This window comes from Pimephales promelas, chromosome 13 (genome assembly GCF_988280905.1).
Source record: "Pimephales promelas chromosome 13, fPimPro1.hap1.1, whole genome shotgun sequence".
In the NCBI taxonomy this organism is placed as follows: Eukaryota; Metazoa; Chordata; class Actinopteri; order Cypriniformes; family Leuciscidae; genus Pimephales; species Pimephales promelas.
In genome coordinates, this window is record NC_142781.1 from 9,989,061 (window position 1) to 10,007,705 (window position 18,645).

An 18,645-nucleotide genomic window follows, 5' to 3' on the forward strand; every position below is an offset into this window, starting at 1 on the left:
TAGCAGCATAGCCGAACCTTCGCTTTCGTCTACAAACATCGCGAGACGTGATCTCAGTGGCGTGACGTCAGAACGTGAGCACAGCACAGAAGCGGACAAGATGTCGCTAGCAAGGTAAGTAGCAGTGGAGCTGGTTTTAAGGATTTTTGTTTCCACTTTTACATTTAAACTCAAGTTAAAGAGGTCTACGGGATTTTTTATGTGCCCACGGGTGATGTTTGCTAATAATTTGCGTTATTTATTAACTGAATTATGTTATTAGATGCGCTGAGGCCTGCGGTGTTGTAAGTTAGCTAGCTAGCAGTACTCTTTGTATCACAGTGAGTGCTAAGAAGCTAATGCTACGACCACAGCAAAATAAATAACATTTCTAATGTAAGCAATAAGGTACGATAGGCTGTGCTGTATCTATCGTGAATAAGTAACTTTAACGGCTGAAGGGCGTTGTTGGGCACGACGCGAAGCGGAGTAGCAGTTACTTATTCACGATCAGTGTTGGGTCTAACTAATTACGTTAGTTACTGTAATTTAATTACTTTTCCCTTGAAAATTTAAAATAAGGAATTACTCTTCATTTATCTGTAATTTAATTACTGTTACTTCTGATGTAATTGAGGTAAATAAATAACGTTACTGTGTATACATAGATCAATCCGATCTCACAGCGATTCGTATGCATTTTATGAGGTGTCTATATCGTACAAGCGCACGTGTACATATTCGTATGAATTATTGTAAAATATATATGAAAAAAGTGTGAAATGTCATGAGATCAGACATAAAACAATAGTGGGTTTAACATCAAAATGTATTGTCTGATGTTAAAAAGTTTGTTTTTATAACGTAACCTTCTCCACCTTGGTCTGTTTAAGGATAATTCATGCAATTTTATAGTATTTATTTGAAAGAATTAAAAGTGATTCATGTCTATCCTTGTATTATTCAGCTGGTTGAGATCGATATGGGATTTTGAAAGTAATTAAATACTTTTTAGAGATAGTAATTAGTACAGTAATCTAATTACACTGTTGAACAGGTAACTAGTACTTAATTACTTTTTTAGAGTAACTTACCCAACACTTTTCATGATACAGCACTTGCCTTGAGTACCATATTGCTTTTATAAAACGGTTGCCACACAATATTAAAGTAAAAAACAATGTATTAGTGCAAACTTTCTTGAAGTAAAATCACTAAAGCCTGGCTCACACCACAGGAGTTTTAAAATCCTAACAGATTTTGAAATCTGGTTGCAGTTCACACTTAAAGAGAATCTTTGCAGATTTTCTTCCCTCAAATCTTAAACATGCTCACACTACAAGATTTGAAAATCGCAGTGCATCACACACTACACAATGTTATTAAAATTATTGTGCCAGAGGAAGTGGCTCACGTGATCTCACTAGGTGATCCCTGTTAATAAGATGTAAACTTCCATCCATATACAGCTGTAATTGACATCCTATTAATAGGGATCACCTGGTGTTTTAATAGTTTCTGTTAACATCACTTGACTAATTTATTTATTTTTCTCCATTTTGTAGTTTTCTCCCTGCACCCACCCAACTGTCCCAGGACCAGTTAGAGGCGGAGGAGAGGTCTCGTGTTCAGAGGTCACAATCCACTGCTTTGGTCTCCACTCGCAGAGAACCTCCTCCCTACGGCTCCAGGAAATCATGGGTGCCCCGGTCACTAGAGGTACTGCAATACAAGATTATTTATGATTTGATTAGAGATTATTTTTGGATGAATTTATATGTATGTATATATAAATATACACAAGGAGACTTGAAAGTAAAGTGTAACCAAATTAATAAATTGCTGTTGTTACCATTCAAATGAAATCTTCAAACTATCTGTAAATCTGTAAACTAAATCCATCTTAGCACTGCAGAGGCCTGTTTCAGAAATGAGGTTAAGTGAAAAGTAAGGGTGTAAATATTAATCGATTTGCATCGATTATACGGCCGACGATTCAATGCATCGATGCGTCCGCAAGAGAATCGATTAATTCGTTTATTTTGCCGCCTGTCTATTTTCATCATCTGCTCCGACATGTGCGTGTTGTTGAGTCTGACTTTAAAGAACAATGGAACTATCACAGCGCACTGAAACTGAGGTCCCATTTACTCCTGGTATTAAAATGCAATCTGTATCCAGATAAGTTATCCGGATAATAGAAAACGCATGTTAATGCATAATATCCTTCGTAATATCCTTACGAAGCTACATTGGCTGCCAGTAAAGTCCCGCATCAAATATAAAATCCTCCTCCTGACATACAAGTCCCTACATGGACTTGCACCCCAGTACATTATTGATCTTCTCCATTCCTACACTCCGTCACGGTCCCTGCGTTCTTCTGACAAGAACTTGCTTGTTGTCCCTAAGTCCAGGCTTAAGACATTTGGTGATAGAGCTTTCTGCGTTGGTGCTCCGTCACTTTGGAACAAACTTCCCCACGAGATCCGCTCTGCCTCATCACTCTCAACATTCAAAAATCAACTCAAAACACACCTCTTCACTGAGGCCTTTGGGCTCTAGCTGCCTCGGCACCGTGCCTCCTCCTTAACTCCCCCCTTCCCATTTCATGTCCTTTGTTAAGCGTCCTTGGGTACTTTGAAAGGCGCTATATAAATTAAAGTTATTATTATTATTATTATTATTGTTAATGCAAGGTGTAAATACGTTGTGATCGTATCTGCCTGACCACATCTGGAGGTAGTCTGCCTCGCTTTGTGTTCGGATCTTTATTAGGTGTAAACACAATCTGGTTGTTGAAACCACATATGTATATTTTACTCCTCCCAAAAATGCTAAAAAATAAACGAGTGAGAGCGTGTTATATAGGCTATATGTCATGTTATAGTCAGAAATGACAGCGCTAATGACTAATGAACAATAAAGTTTTTGAATCGTAACACAATTGTGCACATTATCCAAGCTGTTAGGCTGTCATCAGGGTTTCCCATACAGACATCCGGGAAGATCCGGGAGTCTCCCGCGTATTTATAGCGTCTCCCTGATGCCCGCAAATTAGTTAAAATCTCCCAGAATCTAAAGAACATACTGCGGCACATGCATGGCAGAGAGGGAGAGAACAAGACCTTGCGAGTGCAGCGCGCAAGCCAGTCCCGCGCGCTCTCTCTCCCTTTGCAGACTGATCTCGCGAAATGCTCAAATGCGTATAGATAACATGCCACTTGACTTGAAAGTGGTGTGTATGTTGATGCAAAAGTCATGTGATCATGTTGCCCTTTGGAACACCGCTGCACAAATCAGTCCAACACAGCGCTGTCAATGTTGGAGAACCAGCTCTAAAAAAGTTATTAACCAGCATGCAAGGAGCCTATCTAATAAGGTGAGCTAAATTGTTAAATGTATTTTCGAGGTTAGCATGCTGTATAGCTGGTAGTTAATATCGATGGATACGCGTTTGTTCCGCTTTTTTATTGTTAATAAGAAAGCGATCTAAATGTTTATTGTAGTGATGTTAGATGTCCCTCTAGTGGGCAGAACAACCACCACAGGCTATAGTGGCATTGGCGATCCATAAGAATGTGTAATGTCATAAATATTAATAATATAATGAATTTGAGCATTTAATATTCGAATATTATTCAAATATTACATAAAATATGGAATGGAATTCGAATAGTATTATAGAGGAATATTGACAGCCCTACTGTGAATAGAATACTGAATAAAATATAATTTTTTTTGTTGATTTATTTTAAACTTAATAGATATCATGTAAAAATATCGAGTATCAATCGAATCGTATCGCAGGGAATTTTGAAGTATCGAAAATAATCGGATCGTTGGCTTAAGAAATCGGTATCGTATCGAATCGTCATGAAAGCCCCGATTTACACCCCTAGTGAAAAGTATGTTAACCCTGAAATGAAGGAAACTCTGGGTTTTCAGAATTGGAGAAATCTCAAACCTGAGAAAGCGGGGTAAGTCAAACCCTTTTAAGAGGTTATTTTCATATCGGTGCATCCCCCACACATTTTGAATTTCCAATGCTTTGCACTTTAAAATAGACTTCTAAATGTCTGTTAAGTGGTCCCTATGTTACCCACTTCCTGTCACCTAGACGCTCAAGTCAGCAAGACCGAATAAATTAAGTATTTTAAGTTGCTGCTTTGCTTTTGAGACATACTGCACAGATGCATGTTATTCATTCTAACCTCACTAGATTATGCTAGATCTAGGTCTTCGCTTCAGTTGTTAGTTTCCTACACTGATTAAATCATACTGTTAATTGCTTTGGTGATCTTATGATATTATTTTAAAGGATTTTGGAGATGGAGGAGCTTTTCCAGAGGTCCACGTGGCCCAGTATCCTCTGGAAATGGGTAGGAAGAAAAGGACGTCCAATGCTCTGGCAGTGCAGGTGGATGCAGAGGGCAAGATCAAATATGACGCCATTGCTAGGCAAGGTCAAAACAAAGACAAGGTGCCTCATCTTCTTGTGTTGTTGAATTGTTAATACTGTATATATTCAGTGAATCACACCTGGAGAGGACATTTTCATTATGTTTTTTGCTTGTTTCAGGTCGTGTTCAGCAAATACACAGACATGCTTCCTAAGGAAGTACTTAATGAAGATCATCCTGAGCTGCAGAAACCAGATGAAGAGGCGGTGAAAGAGGTGAGATATGAGACTGAGAACCGGTTTAAATGTAGATATTTACTACAGGGTGTCAAAATAGCCCTATACAAATATTTGATTCTTTTACCTAAATGTGGTGGTTGAGGAGATTCCCCCTTCTATGTAAAGCGCGTTGAGTGCCGAGAAAAGTGCTATATAAATGTAATGAATTTTTCTTATTATTATAATATCATTATATCAATCTTATTATATAATATCAAATTATATTTGAATTTTGAAAGGCATCATTTCAGTTAAAGGGAAACACTTTTGGCTTGTTTCCTGTGTCCACAAGAGGACGCAATGAGAAAAATTGTAATGCACCAAATTTTATTTTTCAAAGCAATAAAAAGCGTGACCGTTTGGAAAAAAAAAAAAGCATATTATTTATAAAACAAATATAATTTCAAAAACTGCATAAGAAATTATGAACAAAGCAGCATTATGTATTTATGCATAGTTACAATAGATAGATCCAAAGTACTTCTGCTTTTAAATCATGAGATGCAGTGGAACAGGGAAGAAAAGGGTTTTAAAAGTGCAAGACAGGAGTGCAGTTGTCAAAGATGTCTGTCTAGCGCTCAATGGAAAAGCAGTGCAGAATACTCTGCATTGAGCTTCTCTATTTCTGCATTGTTTAGAATTGACAATTTTGGCATTCGAATGTGGATTTTAATTTTAAATTCGATGAATATTCGAAATGGGGTTTTGACAATAACAGTATTTCAGTAGTTAATACCATACCAGTGGAAGTTCATAATCGTTAATATCAGTTAAAATTGACTAATGAAAAAATGGAATTCTAATGATTGCTGTATCCTTTGTTATGTTATTAATTCTAATTAAGTTCTACATGTATTTTTTTTTTTTTAAATAAGGTAAGCTTTGTATAAGTATTCTTTGAAGTAAGTGGACGACAGATGCAGGTTTATTAAGCATCATTTGCACAGAAATGTATAAATGCTGGTCCATGATTACTAATTTTGAGTGTTTTTTGTTAGCTGGTGTTAAAATGGCATGAACAATGTTGGTACTGTTGTTGTTGTTTTTTTTAATCGAACAATAATCCTCATGACTTTTAATAATGATGAAGCCAAGCCAGCATGAATTAACGTTCCAGTTTCCTCCTCCTGTAGATTACAGAAAAGACCCGAGCAGCTCTGAATAAACAGGTCTCGCAGAAAATTGCAGCGGCCATGCCTGTACGTGCTGCAGACAAACAGGCCCCAGCACAGTATATTCGGTAAGACCAGTTATTATAATAAATAATTGGTCTGGGTTGAGATATATCGACAGTAGGATGTTGATGACCAGAAAATGATTTAAACTTGTGCCTTGGTTAAAATCAAGTAAAGCAAGCCATTGTTGAAAGGTGTAATGTGCAGATTGAATTTTTGTTCTAGCACAAGCATGAATTATTCAGTAAAAACCCATTTATTGTTTAAGCATTAAAGCTGTCTAAATCATCGGTTATGAGGTGGGAGTAGTTGCCCCTTTGTGCTTAAATTTTTAACTGCATTACGGTAAATATTTTTGCTTTAAAAATGCTTTTGTAATCTTTGTTATGCCACAGATACTCCCTACAGAGTTTGTATTGAACCTGAAAAAATCCTTTAACGTCAGTCTGTGAGTTTCTGTGCGATGGTGTTTGCATTGCAAGAGGTTGACAGCAGTTTGTAATTGAGTTTGTGTTTGAGTTCGCAAAAGTTCCATAAATTGTTTATATATTTCTTAAAGGTACACACCCTCCCAGCAAGGACTCGCGTTTAACTCTGGAGCGAAACAGAGGGTCATCCGTATGGTGGAAATGCAGAAAGATCCAATGGAACCACCGCGATTCAAGTATTTGACCTTAACCTGAGATTTGAGTGAAATTGGGTGGAAAACACACAAGAAACTCAATGTTTGTGTTTTCTTACAGAATCAATAAGAAAATTCCTCGTGGACCTCCATCCCCTCCTGCTCCAGTCATGCACTCTCCAAGCAGAAAGGTAGGAGTCGATCCCAACATTGATATTCATCGGCTTTGTTTACACTCACAGAAACCTGTCTGGAGGAAACATCTTAACTAAACATAATATTTTAAGCATAAAACTTTTTTTTGTAGATGACTGTGAAAGAACAGCAAGAGTGGAAGATTCCACCCTGTATTTCCAACTGGAAGAACGCAAAGGTAACGCTAAGCCTCCATCTATTATTCAGCTGTTTACTGTTGTTTTAAAATATTGATTATGGATACAACCGTGTTGCTTTCTCTCACCTCTCATTTTGCTTCTCAGGGTTACACCATTCCTCTGGACAAGCGTTTGGCTGCTGACGGACGAGGCCTGCAGACCGTCCACATCAATGAGAACTTTGCCAAGCTGGCGGAGGCTTTGTACATTGCAGACAGAAAGGTAGACCGCTTATTCCTGCATCCCTGAACCCTCTGGATTCCCAAATTGCTAAGTTTTCTGCCTTTTAAGAAGTAAAGAAACCTTCAGCACTATATCAACATTACAGAACAGTTTCTCAGGCCAAAATGATGTATAAAGCACTATCTGAGAGTAACACTATCTCATGATGACATCTGTGTTAAAACAAAAAAACATGCCTCCTCCGATCAATTTGGAGAGCATTTATAGGTCTAGCTTTATTTTGGTTGGCTACAGTACAGATAAATCCTTATATAATTAAGTTCTTTCTAGGGCTGGTAAATATTTTGATTTGATTTTTATGCTGATGATGTTGGTTGTGTGATGTCTACAGGCCAGAGAGGCTGTGGAGATGAGAGCTCAAGTGGAAAAGAAGATGGCCCAGAAAGAAAAAGAAAAGAAAGAAGAGAAGCTGAGAGAGTTGGCTAAGATGGCCAGAGACAGGAGAGCTGGAATCAAAGCCCACAGTGACAAAGGTACAAAAAGACGTTCACAGCATCATTAAACGTCAGTGTATTACTCTTATACTTGTTATCATACACAGCATATGTGATATTTTTCAGAAACATTTGATATTTTAACTATCGCTGTTTGAAATCCATTTTATGTTTAAAGTTCATATTTATTTTAAATGTGTTTTCTAATTGAAGAATTGAAAAGGGAGACGATTTGGCGATTGTCATCAGAGTGCTGTCACTAGCTGCATTTCCATTACCCTTCAATTTGCTCAAATTGAAATTGCGAAATGAAAATACGCTCAATGGAAACACGTCAATTAGGCGATTCGAATTTTTTTCGCAAAACTGCAATGGAAACGGATTTTGCGCATTTACAGTCACCTGACTTAGAAGACGGAGTGTGTTTTAGGTCCGTGTCCGTAAATAATAATAATAATTATCATCATTAGCCTATTATAACATTTATTAGGCTACATATGTAGAAGACGCTTTTATCCAAAAAAGGAACAAAGCAATTCGTCACATCTCATTCATAGTACAGGTTGGACAATAATAGGGCTAAGATTATCACAAATAAACACTAGATTTTGATCAATATCCAAGAGTGTGTGCGGAGTTTGGAGCACGCACTGGATGGCAGACAGGCATGGGCGCGCCATGAACACTTTCATTTTCCCATCAACAGTGGAATCAACTTAAAATACTCTATCATTTCTGGTTATACAGAAAATAATAATACATTATTCGCAACAACTTTTATTTATAATGTCACAATAACAAGAAAACGTTGTGCTTTTGTAAAATAACATAAAACAATCAGGCGCGCTTTATGATCTTCGTGAACTGGAGCACGAGAACTGAAACAATATCCTTTATAGACTAAAGCTTGAAATGTCCACTTTAAAAAGAACAAATTCGAATCATAAACTAATGCCCTCTGATTATGTAATCCGTATGAAAGGTGCAGTTTTCTCTAAAGGTGCATCCAGAGATTATTTTAGCTTGTTATTTTTTCAGACGCATTTATAATAACGCACTATTGCCTTCAGCACTGCGGGAAAAATATCATAAATATCCATACATTTTTTTCCCCATATTAATTTGTGAATATTTTAAATGTTTTAAGGGGGCCAAAAAGTCGCAAACAAATATCTGAAATTTCGTTGAGATGTATATAGCGCAGCATTGGTGGTCAAACTAAAATGTAGGTGTTCAACTTTGCGTTTTAAAAATACAACTTTCGTTCATTTTTCGTTTTGCAACGACTGTTTGGACATAATACGAGAGAGTTCTTTATTAAATTCATTAAAAAAAAAGAAACAATAATTATAGGAATAGCCTCTCTAAACCTCAAAGAAATGCCATTAAGACATCGAAGCAGAAATAAGGGAGAAACACCAGGAACTCTGTGTCTTTCCCTGCCATTAATGCTTGGATAACACATCACGTCTCCTTCCATTAATAATAATAATGTCTAGTGTGCGGTGCATGGCTGTGAAACCTACCAAAGTCCGTTGCCATGATTTTTGGAATGACTTATCGCAAGAGGGAAAAGAAAAAGACGTTTTAGCCGCATAACATCGGTTAATGGAAACACCGTCATTTCGCAATAGTTTTTTATCGACATTTGGAAAATATTGCAAAAGTTTTGTGCAAATCTGTAATGGAAACGTGCCTACTATTGGTGAGATCACCATGGATGTCTTTGATTTTCTCTCAGGTGGTGAAGAGACAGAAGTCAGGGAGCGTGATGAGATCCGTCACGAGAGGAGGAGAGAAAGGCAGCACGACAGGAACATCTCCAGAGCCGCCCCTGATAAGAGGTACATGCAGTTTTTACACACTTGCCCTGAATCATTCATGGGCCGGTAGAACTAGTGCACACATCCCATTTTAATGTACGTAGTTTTGCGTTATTTTCTGCGCTCTGATCACACACAAGTCCCACCGGTGTTCATTTTTACATCAGGCACCTTTTAGTGAAACAAACTTGACACATCCCGTATTCAGACCCATTTTGTCATGCTTGTTAAAATGTATTTAATCTGTGGTTGTAATAGCTTGAATTATTCAAGCTTTTTCCTCAAAAGTTGTTCGTTTGTGAATTCCCTGAACTCCCAGTTTGAGACGCGTAATGCAGCGTGATGTCTCTTTGTGTGAGGTGTTAATGTGGGTTTCGCTGATGTCAGTGTAATTTTGGTCCGTCCAGGTCGAAGCTACAAAGAGATCAGGACAGGGACATCAGTGAGCTCATTGCCCTGGGACAACCGAACCCCCGTACCTCCAGTGAGGCTCAGTATGACCAGCGACTCTTCAATCAGAGCAAGGTAATCAACCCTCAGGCTTTGCTGATCTCAAATTGGTCACCTTACTGATTTAAATTCATCAGTGTAACGTTAAAGTGCACAATTAAACGCATGAAAAAAAGCGTTTAAGACAAAGAGAATCCTTTCCCTCCTTTTTCTGCCTCTGTGATTTTTCTGTTGATGAATCTTAGACCTTGTTTGGCAGGGAACATATTAATATGTTAATAAGAAACGACTGAAGACTCATTAATACTAACACTTAGTATTCTATATATCTCTTTAAAAAAAGAAAACCTTTCTACATGTACTGTGCTAGACTAACTGGGACTGGTCACAGCATTTGAGTATTGTTGGTTTGATTTGATGTAATGTAGCATGATTATTCTTTTTTTGATTTCTCATTTTGTAAGTCATTTTGGATAAGTGTCTGCTAAATAATTAAATGTAATATCAAAGCATGTTTTATATCATCCAATCTAAAATTGGATATGATCAAGTCCTGCTCACATCATTCCGCACAAGTATTATTTTTTGGTTTCGCACAGAAATACAGCTTCATGCAAACGAGTGGTCAAAAAGGGGAATTAAAATCAAATCGTGGTGATTGGTAAACAATTCATGATTTTTTCGAATGTGGGAAATTATTGGCAATCTCTAGTGTGTATATTATTATTATTTTTTTTTTAGTTTTGCATATTTTGACTATAAAATGTTTTTTTTTTTTAAATCGATACAAATGACTGTAAGATGCTAGCCTGGATGCCAGCCCGAACTCCGCCCACAACATTTTTTGGTCGAGAAGTTTGGTCTGGACTAGATCCATTGAGGAGTAATTATGATCAGGCAAAAAATGATCGGGCCAATTAAATTGCCTGGGCGGGCTTTTATACGATGATGGACAGATGATCTGCAAGGACGTAATCATCACGTTATCAAAGAGCGCTTAACTGGTTTCCCTCAAAGATGACTGCAGCTGGAGAATTGAGATGTATAGATTCTGCTGTTGCGTCTGTTGTAAAATAAATCGACAGCGCATTCATTTTAATAGACAAACAGAAAACTGCAATCAAGGCATTTGTCGATCGGAAATATATTTTTGCCGTCCTTCCTACATGATTCGGCAAAAGTGTAACTTATCAGCTGGCTCCGACAGTCACTAAGAAGATGGGACGTAATGTAAAGCCTGTGGTCATTGTGGTTTCTCCTTTGGTCGCAATCATGAAGGACCAAGTAAAAGAAGCAACACTCGTTATTTTACTTCTAAAATAAGTAAGTTCTGTTGTTGACAACTGTGCTATGCAAATATTTGACTTACTGCATTGCTCTGATTGGTTGTAGGTCTACAGACTATCCAATTAAGTGCAGAGTTTTTTTGTTTTTGTTTTTTCCTGGTTCGGTTAAGACGCGCCTCATAATCAAAGCCCTGTGGAGCGGTGTCAGACTCGCATTTTGACTAGAATATGAGTATGACGAAGTCAGGCTAGTAAGATGCACTTTTCATAGCTGTGAGGTATAAATCTCACTGTTCGTTTGTGTGTTTCAGGGGATGGACAGTGGTTTTGCCGGTGGCGAGGATGAGATGTATAATGTGTATGATCAGCCCTTCAGAAGTGGCCGAGACATGGCACAGAATATCTACAGGCCTGGGAAGAATGCGGATAAGGACGTGTATGGAGACGACCTGGACACACTCATGCAGAGCAACAGGTATGGAGACAGCTGCATTTTAACTACAGAAAAACGCATCAGACATATTAAATTAAAATACAAAGGATATCATTACAATCTTATCAACTTGCTTTAGGCCCGACTGAATGTGGTTAGAATCACAACAGATGTGCATTGGGTCTCTTTGACACGTTTGTTTATTGTATTATAGCCGCCTCGTTCACGCACTTGAATGATCCCCTTTCTCTCTCCAGGTTTGTTCCTGATCGGGAGTTCTCGGGTGCGGACCATGGCCCCCGCCGCGACGGCCCGGTGCAGTTCGAGGAGGATCCTTTCGGTCTGGATAAGTTCTTGGAGGAAGCCAAGCAGCACGGAGGCTCCAAGAGGGCGTCCACTAGTGGCCGCTCAAAGGACTACGACCACGAGAAGAAACGCAGGAAGGAGTGAGACAATTCCACTGTACACAAATTCTGGGTCAAATCCTCCTCACCCTATTTTTTATAGCTGTAAAGTGAATGATGAACTATTAGTCATATGGTGTTTCATCTAACCCTAACCCAGTCGTGTTTCTTCAAACTGTTGTACTGCAAAGCAATTCTAATAAATGTCTTGTAGAGGATTTCATTGAATGTGAAAGATTATTTATGAAATTTGTCTAAAGTAATCTCTGAACAGTGCTCTACTTGAGTACAAGATGAGATGAATTTTTAATGACTCTCTCCATTAGTCTTTTAAATCCAGTGCATCTGCGGGAACAAACATGAGTTCTCCTTGAGTTTAAGGGGAATATTAGTATTGTTTAGTTAGTTTGAGAGCTTTATAAAGAATGCATAGTTTACATTACATGCAAAAATAATCTGTAAATTGGTCCTCTATTAATAATGGGTTGAATAATTCTTTAAATAATGGCATTTTCCCTAGAATTGTTTTAAATGGAGAGGGAAATGATAAATGTTTTTTATTTTATATTTATTTTATTGCTCTTCCTGATTTTAATGAAGGAGTATTAATGTGTCAGACTTGGACTTCATATTTAAAAATAATGTTAGTATCCATAGCATTTTTACAGCAAATATTCATCGTCCCATTCTGTTACTTTCCATCATCACGCATAACATATAGGAAAAAAGAGCAGATGGTCGAGTAATGACAGTGAATAAATCTCATCATGCTATAATTTTTAATAGGTTTACATCATAATTAGTAGTTTCATGTGATAGTGAGGTTAATCGACTGTTATAGCTAGAAATACTTATCTTTTCTCTAAACATTTCTAAATGTCATTGCATTTTATATCAAAACTCACATGATTATTGATGACTTTTTTTTATTTTAAGATGTGTTCATTTATAAATAATAAATGAAGTAAATAATTTACGGATTAAAAGGGATTGAAGGGAATAAGTGGCGAATGGTTCTATAATTGTAGTTATGAAGTAATCAGTTTAAACTATTTGCAAGTTAATATTTTATTTTAAAATGTGCACCTGTTCACTCTTATTCATTTTAATGTCTGATATGTTGAAAAACGCAAATGTTTCTTGTCTCGTCGTCACATTCATTTATGAATGACATGAATCATGATCACATATTTTCAATTCAAAACTGTGAAATTTCTGTTTTATTTATTCTACACTAAAATGACAAGATAAGACAATGAATTTTTCTTTGTTTTTTATTCATAGCTCATTCTCCGAAGTGTTTTAACAGAGTTTGAAGTAATACAAAAACCACATCTGAAACTGCATTATTTTGATGTATGATACCGCATGATTTCCTGTAATTATCTGCCACAAAGGTGATCAAATGCCAGGGTTAAAGGACTGATATAGCCAAGATAACTCAAATAGATCTTTCTAAAAAAAAAATTAAAAAATCATAATTTCTCTGGCCATATTGCTGTCCAATGAACAGTTTCTAATGTGATTTAGGTTTCCTAATTGAAACATCCAACGCTTGAATAATTTGCAGTTGTATGATGTGTTTTGTTCCTATGTTTTATTTATTTCTTCTCCCAATTTGCATAATGATTAAATGTCCTCAATAATTTAAAGGGCCAATAAATAACAACAAAATCTCTGCTTCAAAAACAGTTTAGGGATTTATGTGCTACTCAAATCAATGTTAGTCCCATTCATCATCTTTGATTACTATTAATGTTGGAAACTTGGCAGATCCACAGTTTAGCTAATTTATAGTTCATTTGCATATCATTTTGAATGTCTATGGAAGTTGGGGTAGATGCAATGATCAGACCTAAATATATAAGAACACTTAAACATGTGAAGCATTGTATAAAGCATTATCAGTTATTGAGAGCTCAGTTAAACCCAATCTCAAATAAAATATTTTGCTTTGTTTTTCTAAATATATAATATATAAAATATATATTTTATATATTTTTTTTATTCATGTTGCTCATTAGGATCCAGTGAACACCAGATGCTTTATGCATCAGTGTAGTATATATCTTTTTTAGTATCCTTTCTCATTTTGTTTCTCATTTCGAATCCAGCATTGTCCCAAGTGTTCAGGTGTATTTAATTCTTCAGGAGAGGCATGATAATGAGTCCTCTCTTTTCTGTTTTGTATTTGGAGTTTCTCATTGATGACAGCCTAAGGAAATTGGTTCTTTTTGCGAGCTTTTGTATGGTTTGAAGAACAAACAAACCAGCACATTGTTTCGTGTCATAATGGAAACTTTGGCAAGCGGACAAAAGCTAAGATTGATAGGTTTTTATCTGCTGTCCACGGAGGAACAACCAGCGATATTCCAGGCTGGTTGTTTCAGTCGATTGGGGGAAAAGCGTTTTATTCTTTTGGAACGGAGACAAAAACAGCTTTTAGATAGCGTTCATCTGCTCGTCTGAAGCTCCAGAGCGCTTCAGAAAAGAAACTAATGGTTGTGTCAGTCAAACAGATGCCTCTTTTATATTAACCAGTTTATTAATAAGACTTTACTGACTGTTTATTGGTGATTCTATGCACACTTTTGGCTCTGTGGAAAAACATTCAATTCAGTCCAATAATTGAACCGTTAAATGAGGATCTTTTACTGCAAAGCTGCTTTGAAACAATGTCCATCGTGAAAAGTGCTATATAGACTCACCTAAAGGATTATTAGGAACACCATACTAATACTGTGTTTGACTCCCTTTCACCTTCAAAACTGCCTTGATTTTACATGGCTTTGATTCAACAAGGTGCTGAAAGCATTCTTTAGAAATGTTGGCCCATATTGATAGGATAGCATCTTGCAGTTGATGAGATTTGTGGGATGCACATCCAGAACACGAAGCTCCCGTTCCACCACATCCCAATGATGCTCTATTGGGTTGAGATCTGGTGACATGGTGCATTATCCTGCTGGAAGTAGCCATCAGAGGATGGGTGCATGGTGGCCATAAAGGGATGGACATGGTCAGAAACAATGCTCAGGTAGGCCGTGGCATTTAAATGATGCCCAACTGGCACTAAGGGGCCTAAAGTGTGCCAAGAAAACATCCCCCACACCATTACACCACCACCAGCAGCCTGCACAGTGGTAACAAGGCATGATGGATCCATGTTCTTGTTCTGTTTACCCCAAATTCTGACTCTACCATCTGAATGTCTCAACAGAAATTAAGACTCATCCGACCAGGCAACATTTTTCCAGTCTTCAACTGTCCAATTTTGGTCCAACTCTTGCATCTGAAAAATAGCAAAAATAAATGATGAAGGCATGATGAAAGTTTTAATGAAAAGAAAAATCAGTTTAATCACCTGATTGAAACATAAAAGTGCTCAAAGTAGACACAACACCCTTGTATGCAAACATTGTTTGTGACATATATAGAATAAACAGCATTAATCTGCAAAAATGACATTGATGGCTATCAGCAAATGTTACACTGTCCTTCATCCTGAATTTGTCACAATATTGTTTTAGTGGTTTTATTCAGTAGTCTCTCTCTCTCTCTTTCTCTCTCTCTCTCTCTCTCTCTCTCTCTCTCTCTCTCTCTCTCTCTCTCAAATTCAATTCAATTCAAAGGGGCTTTATTGGCATGAAAGTTTTTCAAACAATGTTGCCAAAGCATATACAACATATACAAATACTCTATACATATATATATACATATACATACACACATATACATACACACACATATATATACACATATACACACATATATACACATACATATACATACACATACATATATATATATATATATATACATGCATATATACATACATAAACACTTAACACAATATTTGGATATATTTGTGTGTGTGTGTGTGTGTGGCATGTTTGAATATATTGGGCAGCAAGATCTCTCTCTCTCTCTCTCTCACAAAGAATCATTCCTGTTTCGAGGCGGCTAGACCCTTAGTGCGCCCACCAAACGAAACGAAAAGCTGCTCAGAGCGTCTGAACGGGACATTCGCTATCTGATACGGGCAGAGCCAATAGGGAAATAACCTGAGCTCTGAATGGGATACCAATCGCTTTGGGGACATAGCCATGTCTAGGTTTAAGAACGACTATAGAGTCATTAGGTCCGACTCAAGACACGCAGCGCTAGCAGAGAGTGCGTGAAGGTCTCCCACATGTTTTACTGATGACAGGGCAATCAGAAAGACGGTTTTGAGCGAGAGGTATTTTAGGTCCACGGAACCTAACGGTTCGAAAGGGGGGCCCCGCGCTGCCCTGTTCAGACGCTCTGAGCAGCTTTTCATTTCGTTTGGTGGGTGCACTAAGGGTCTAGCCGCCTCGAAACAGACACTGTCCAGATGGATAGTTGATGCAATTGCAACCGCATATGCATCTAAAGACCTGCCATGCCCTCTGGGCATCAGGGCTCCTTCCACTAGAGGCATGACCTCATCGTGGGTATGGTCCAGCGGCATTTCCATTCATGATATATGTGTGGCAGTGGGATGGGCTTCCCCCTCCACCTTTGTCAGATTTTACAATCTGGAAGTACCCGCCCTGCAGGCTAAACTACTAGCAGTCTAGTATACTTCAGCTCTCCTGGTTGAGCTGCACTGTTGGAAGATTCACTCACACAGACCGGCCTTGCCGCTTTGTTCTTCCCTATACTCTTATGTGCATAAGCATACTCCCATATGCTTATGTACTACACAATCTCCGGCCCGCTCTGCTGGCCTTTTTTATCACAAGTACATACATATATTCCCCACTCATAAGAGTCCACCCGGGGTCCCGTAGCGTAAGCTAGCGTAAGCTGTTCCCGTAGCGTAAGCTAGCTTACGCAATACGAGGGAACCTCTCATAAGAGAACAAATCAGTTACCTAAAGTAACCTCGGTTCTGTCTAGATGAGGGAACGAGTATTGCGTTCCCGGCCGTGCTTGTGCTACTAGCGTTCTCGCTTCATTCAATGAAAACCAGAAAACAGCAGGAAACTCGACTATTTATAGACTCGGGCAACTCCGTTTTGGCGGGCTTTGACGAAATGAGAGCGTGTCAGCTTCTCATTGGCCGCGAGTTCAACCGAGTTCCCTCATAGGCTGTAGCAGTTCTCCCTGAGCGAACCAATGAGCTGCTAGCTAGCCCGCTCATGGTATGCTGCAGTTGATCTGTGTTGACAATGGATCCAAAATTAAAGGATAATATTTTGGCTTCAACTTCTTAGAAAAGATTAATCTTCTCAGAAAAGATGAATCTTTCCCGTAGCGTAAGCTAGCTTACACAATACTCGTTCCCTCATCTGGAGAGAACCGAGGTTACGTTAGGTAACCGATTCGTTGTTTCACATAACAGATGTTAAATTAAGTCAAAACAAAATAACAACTGAATATACACACAATTCCCTGTTCAAAAGGTTACATGATTTTTGTCACCTGAATGTGATAGTTGTTCATGAGTCCCATTTTTGTCCCGATCAGTTAAACTGTCCACTGCTCTTTATACAAATCCTCAGGGTTGTTTGAAACATTTCCAGTAGTTATTGATTTTGAGATCAATCTTTTCACACTGAGGACAATTGCAGGACTGTAAATATTGATGTTCGGGAAGGCAACAGGCTAAAATTGTCTTCTGGGAAACATGTAACTATCTTATGTAGCTTTTGTAGAGCACTACTAAACAAAAAATTAGAAGTTGTGGTCAAAATAAGATCAATTTACCTCAATCACCATGTTCAAAAGTTTACACCCCTGGCTCTTGTTATATTGTTCTTTTGTTGCTGTGTTCCCAGGATTTGTTCCACTGTACCAGGACTTTAAGAACTTCTAGGAATCTGTAGATGAGGATCAGAGATAACTGGAACAGGCCCATATGCAGCGTCCCTGGAGCCAAGATGGACCTGGTGGAGCGGGTCACACCTGACTACAACTGGACCTTTGAGTGAGTGTTAAATTGCCAGGATATATCCAGGATATGATCTGAAATCTAAGACTTATCAGCAGGGTTTAGTCTTATACCCTAAACCAGTTAAATGCAAGTTTGTCTGATTTCCAAACTAGTCAGGAGTAAACATTATCAGAGTTTATTAAAGGATCTTAGGTTGCGTCTTTCTGACCACTATAAATTTGAATAAATCTGAATGTAGTGTTTACATGAACTCTAAAAAAATGATGAAAAGTGATCGGTTGATGTGTGTTTTAACATTGCTAAGAAAATTCCCGCTCCTCCGTGCGATACGAGACCGGTGTGTCTCACAGGTGTCGCTCATCTGTAATCACGCCACCGGCCTCGCGCCGTTCTCCCGCGGCCCTCACTCGTCCTGCTCGCCACAGTACACATGATGAATGGCGACTTTAGAACACAAAAGCCGAATCCCGGACATTTTGGGGTGATCTCGAAACACATTTTCGGGCAGACTCACTCATCACGGAGACTCACTAGTAGCCTACATTTGTTGTTTAACGACTGCGCTCTGTTACCGGTAGGCGTGGCCTCCTAGGGCAGTGAAGCAAGTGTATTCTGGGAGTGTCTTTCATCCACATGAGCCAAAAATACATTTTCTGGCTTTTCTCAGTATAGAAAGCTGTGGTGTGACCTGATGTGATTTGTGCAAAAGCATTTGCAAAGGGAGGCTGGTTTGCATACTTTTTCTGGCTTAGAGGAAGGCCATTTCATTCTTTTTGTCTAGAAATAATAATAATGATATCATATTTATCACATGCACATTG

At 38.2% G+C, this 18,645-nt stretch overlaps 1 protein-coding gene across 1 annotated transcript; it reads left to right on the forward strand.

Moving 5' to 3' along the window:
- LOC120481376 (SNW domain-containing protein 1) lies at positions 1-12,122 on the forward strand. The gene is made up of 14 exons (XM_039675018.2): positions 1-114; positions 1,545-1,698; positions 4,301-4,462; positions 4,562-4,657; positions 5,794-5,900; positions 6,395-6,499; positions 6,579-6,648; positions 6,765-6,830; positions 6,937-7,053; positions 7,406-7,547; positions 9,250-9,352; positions 9,739-9,856; positions 11,379-11,542; positions 11,758-12,122. Exons 1-14 carry the CDS (start codon positions 101-103, stop codon positions 11,948-11,950), a joined length of 1,611 nt encoding a protein of 536 aa, XP_039530952.1. The 5' UTR covers positions 1-100; the 3' UTR covers positions 11,951-12,122.
- The last annotated feature ends 6,523 nt before the right edge of the window (positions 12,123-18,645 follow it).

Excerpts from the sequence above, each read along its gene's own strand:
- LOC120481376 (XM_039675018.2), top strand. Across the intron at positions 4,463-4,561 it reads AAGGTCAAAACAAAGACAAG|GTCGTGTTCAGCAAATACAC; the intron begins GTGCCTCATCTT and ends TGCTTGTTTCAG. Across the intron at positions 5,901-6,394 it reads GCCCCAGCACAGTATATTCG|GTACACACCCTCCCAGCAAG; the intron begins GTAAGACCAGTT and ends TATTTCTTAAAG.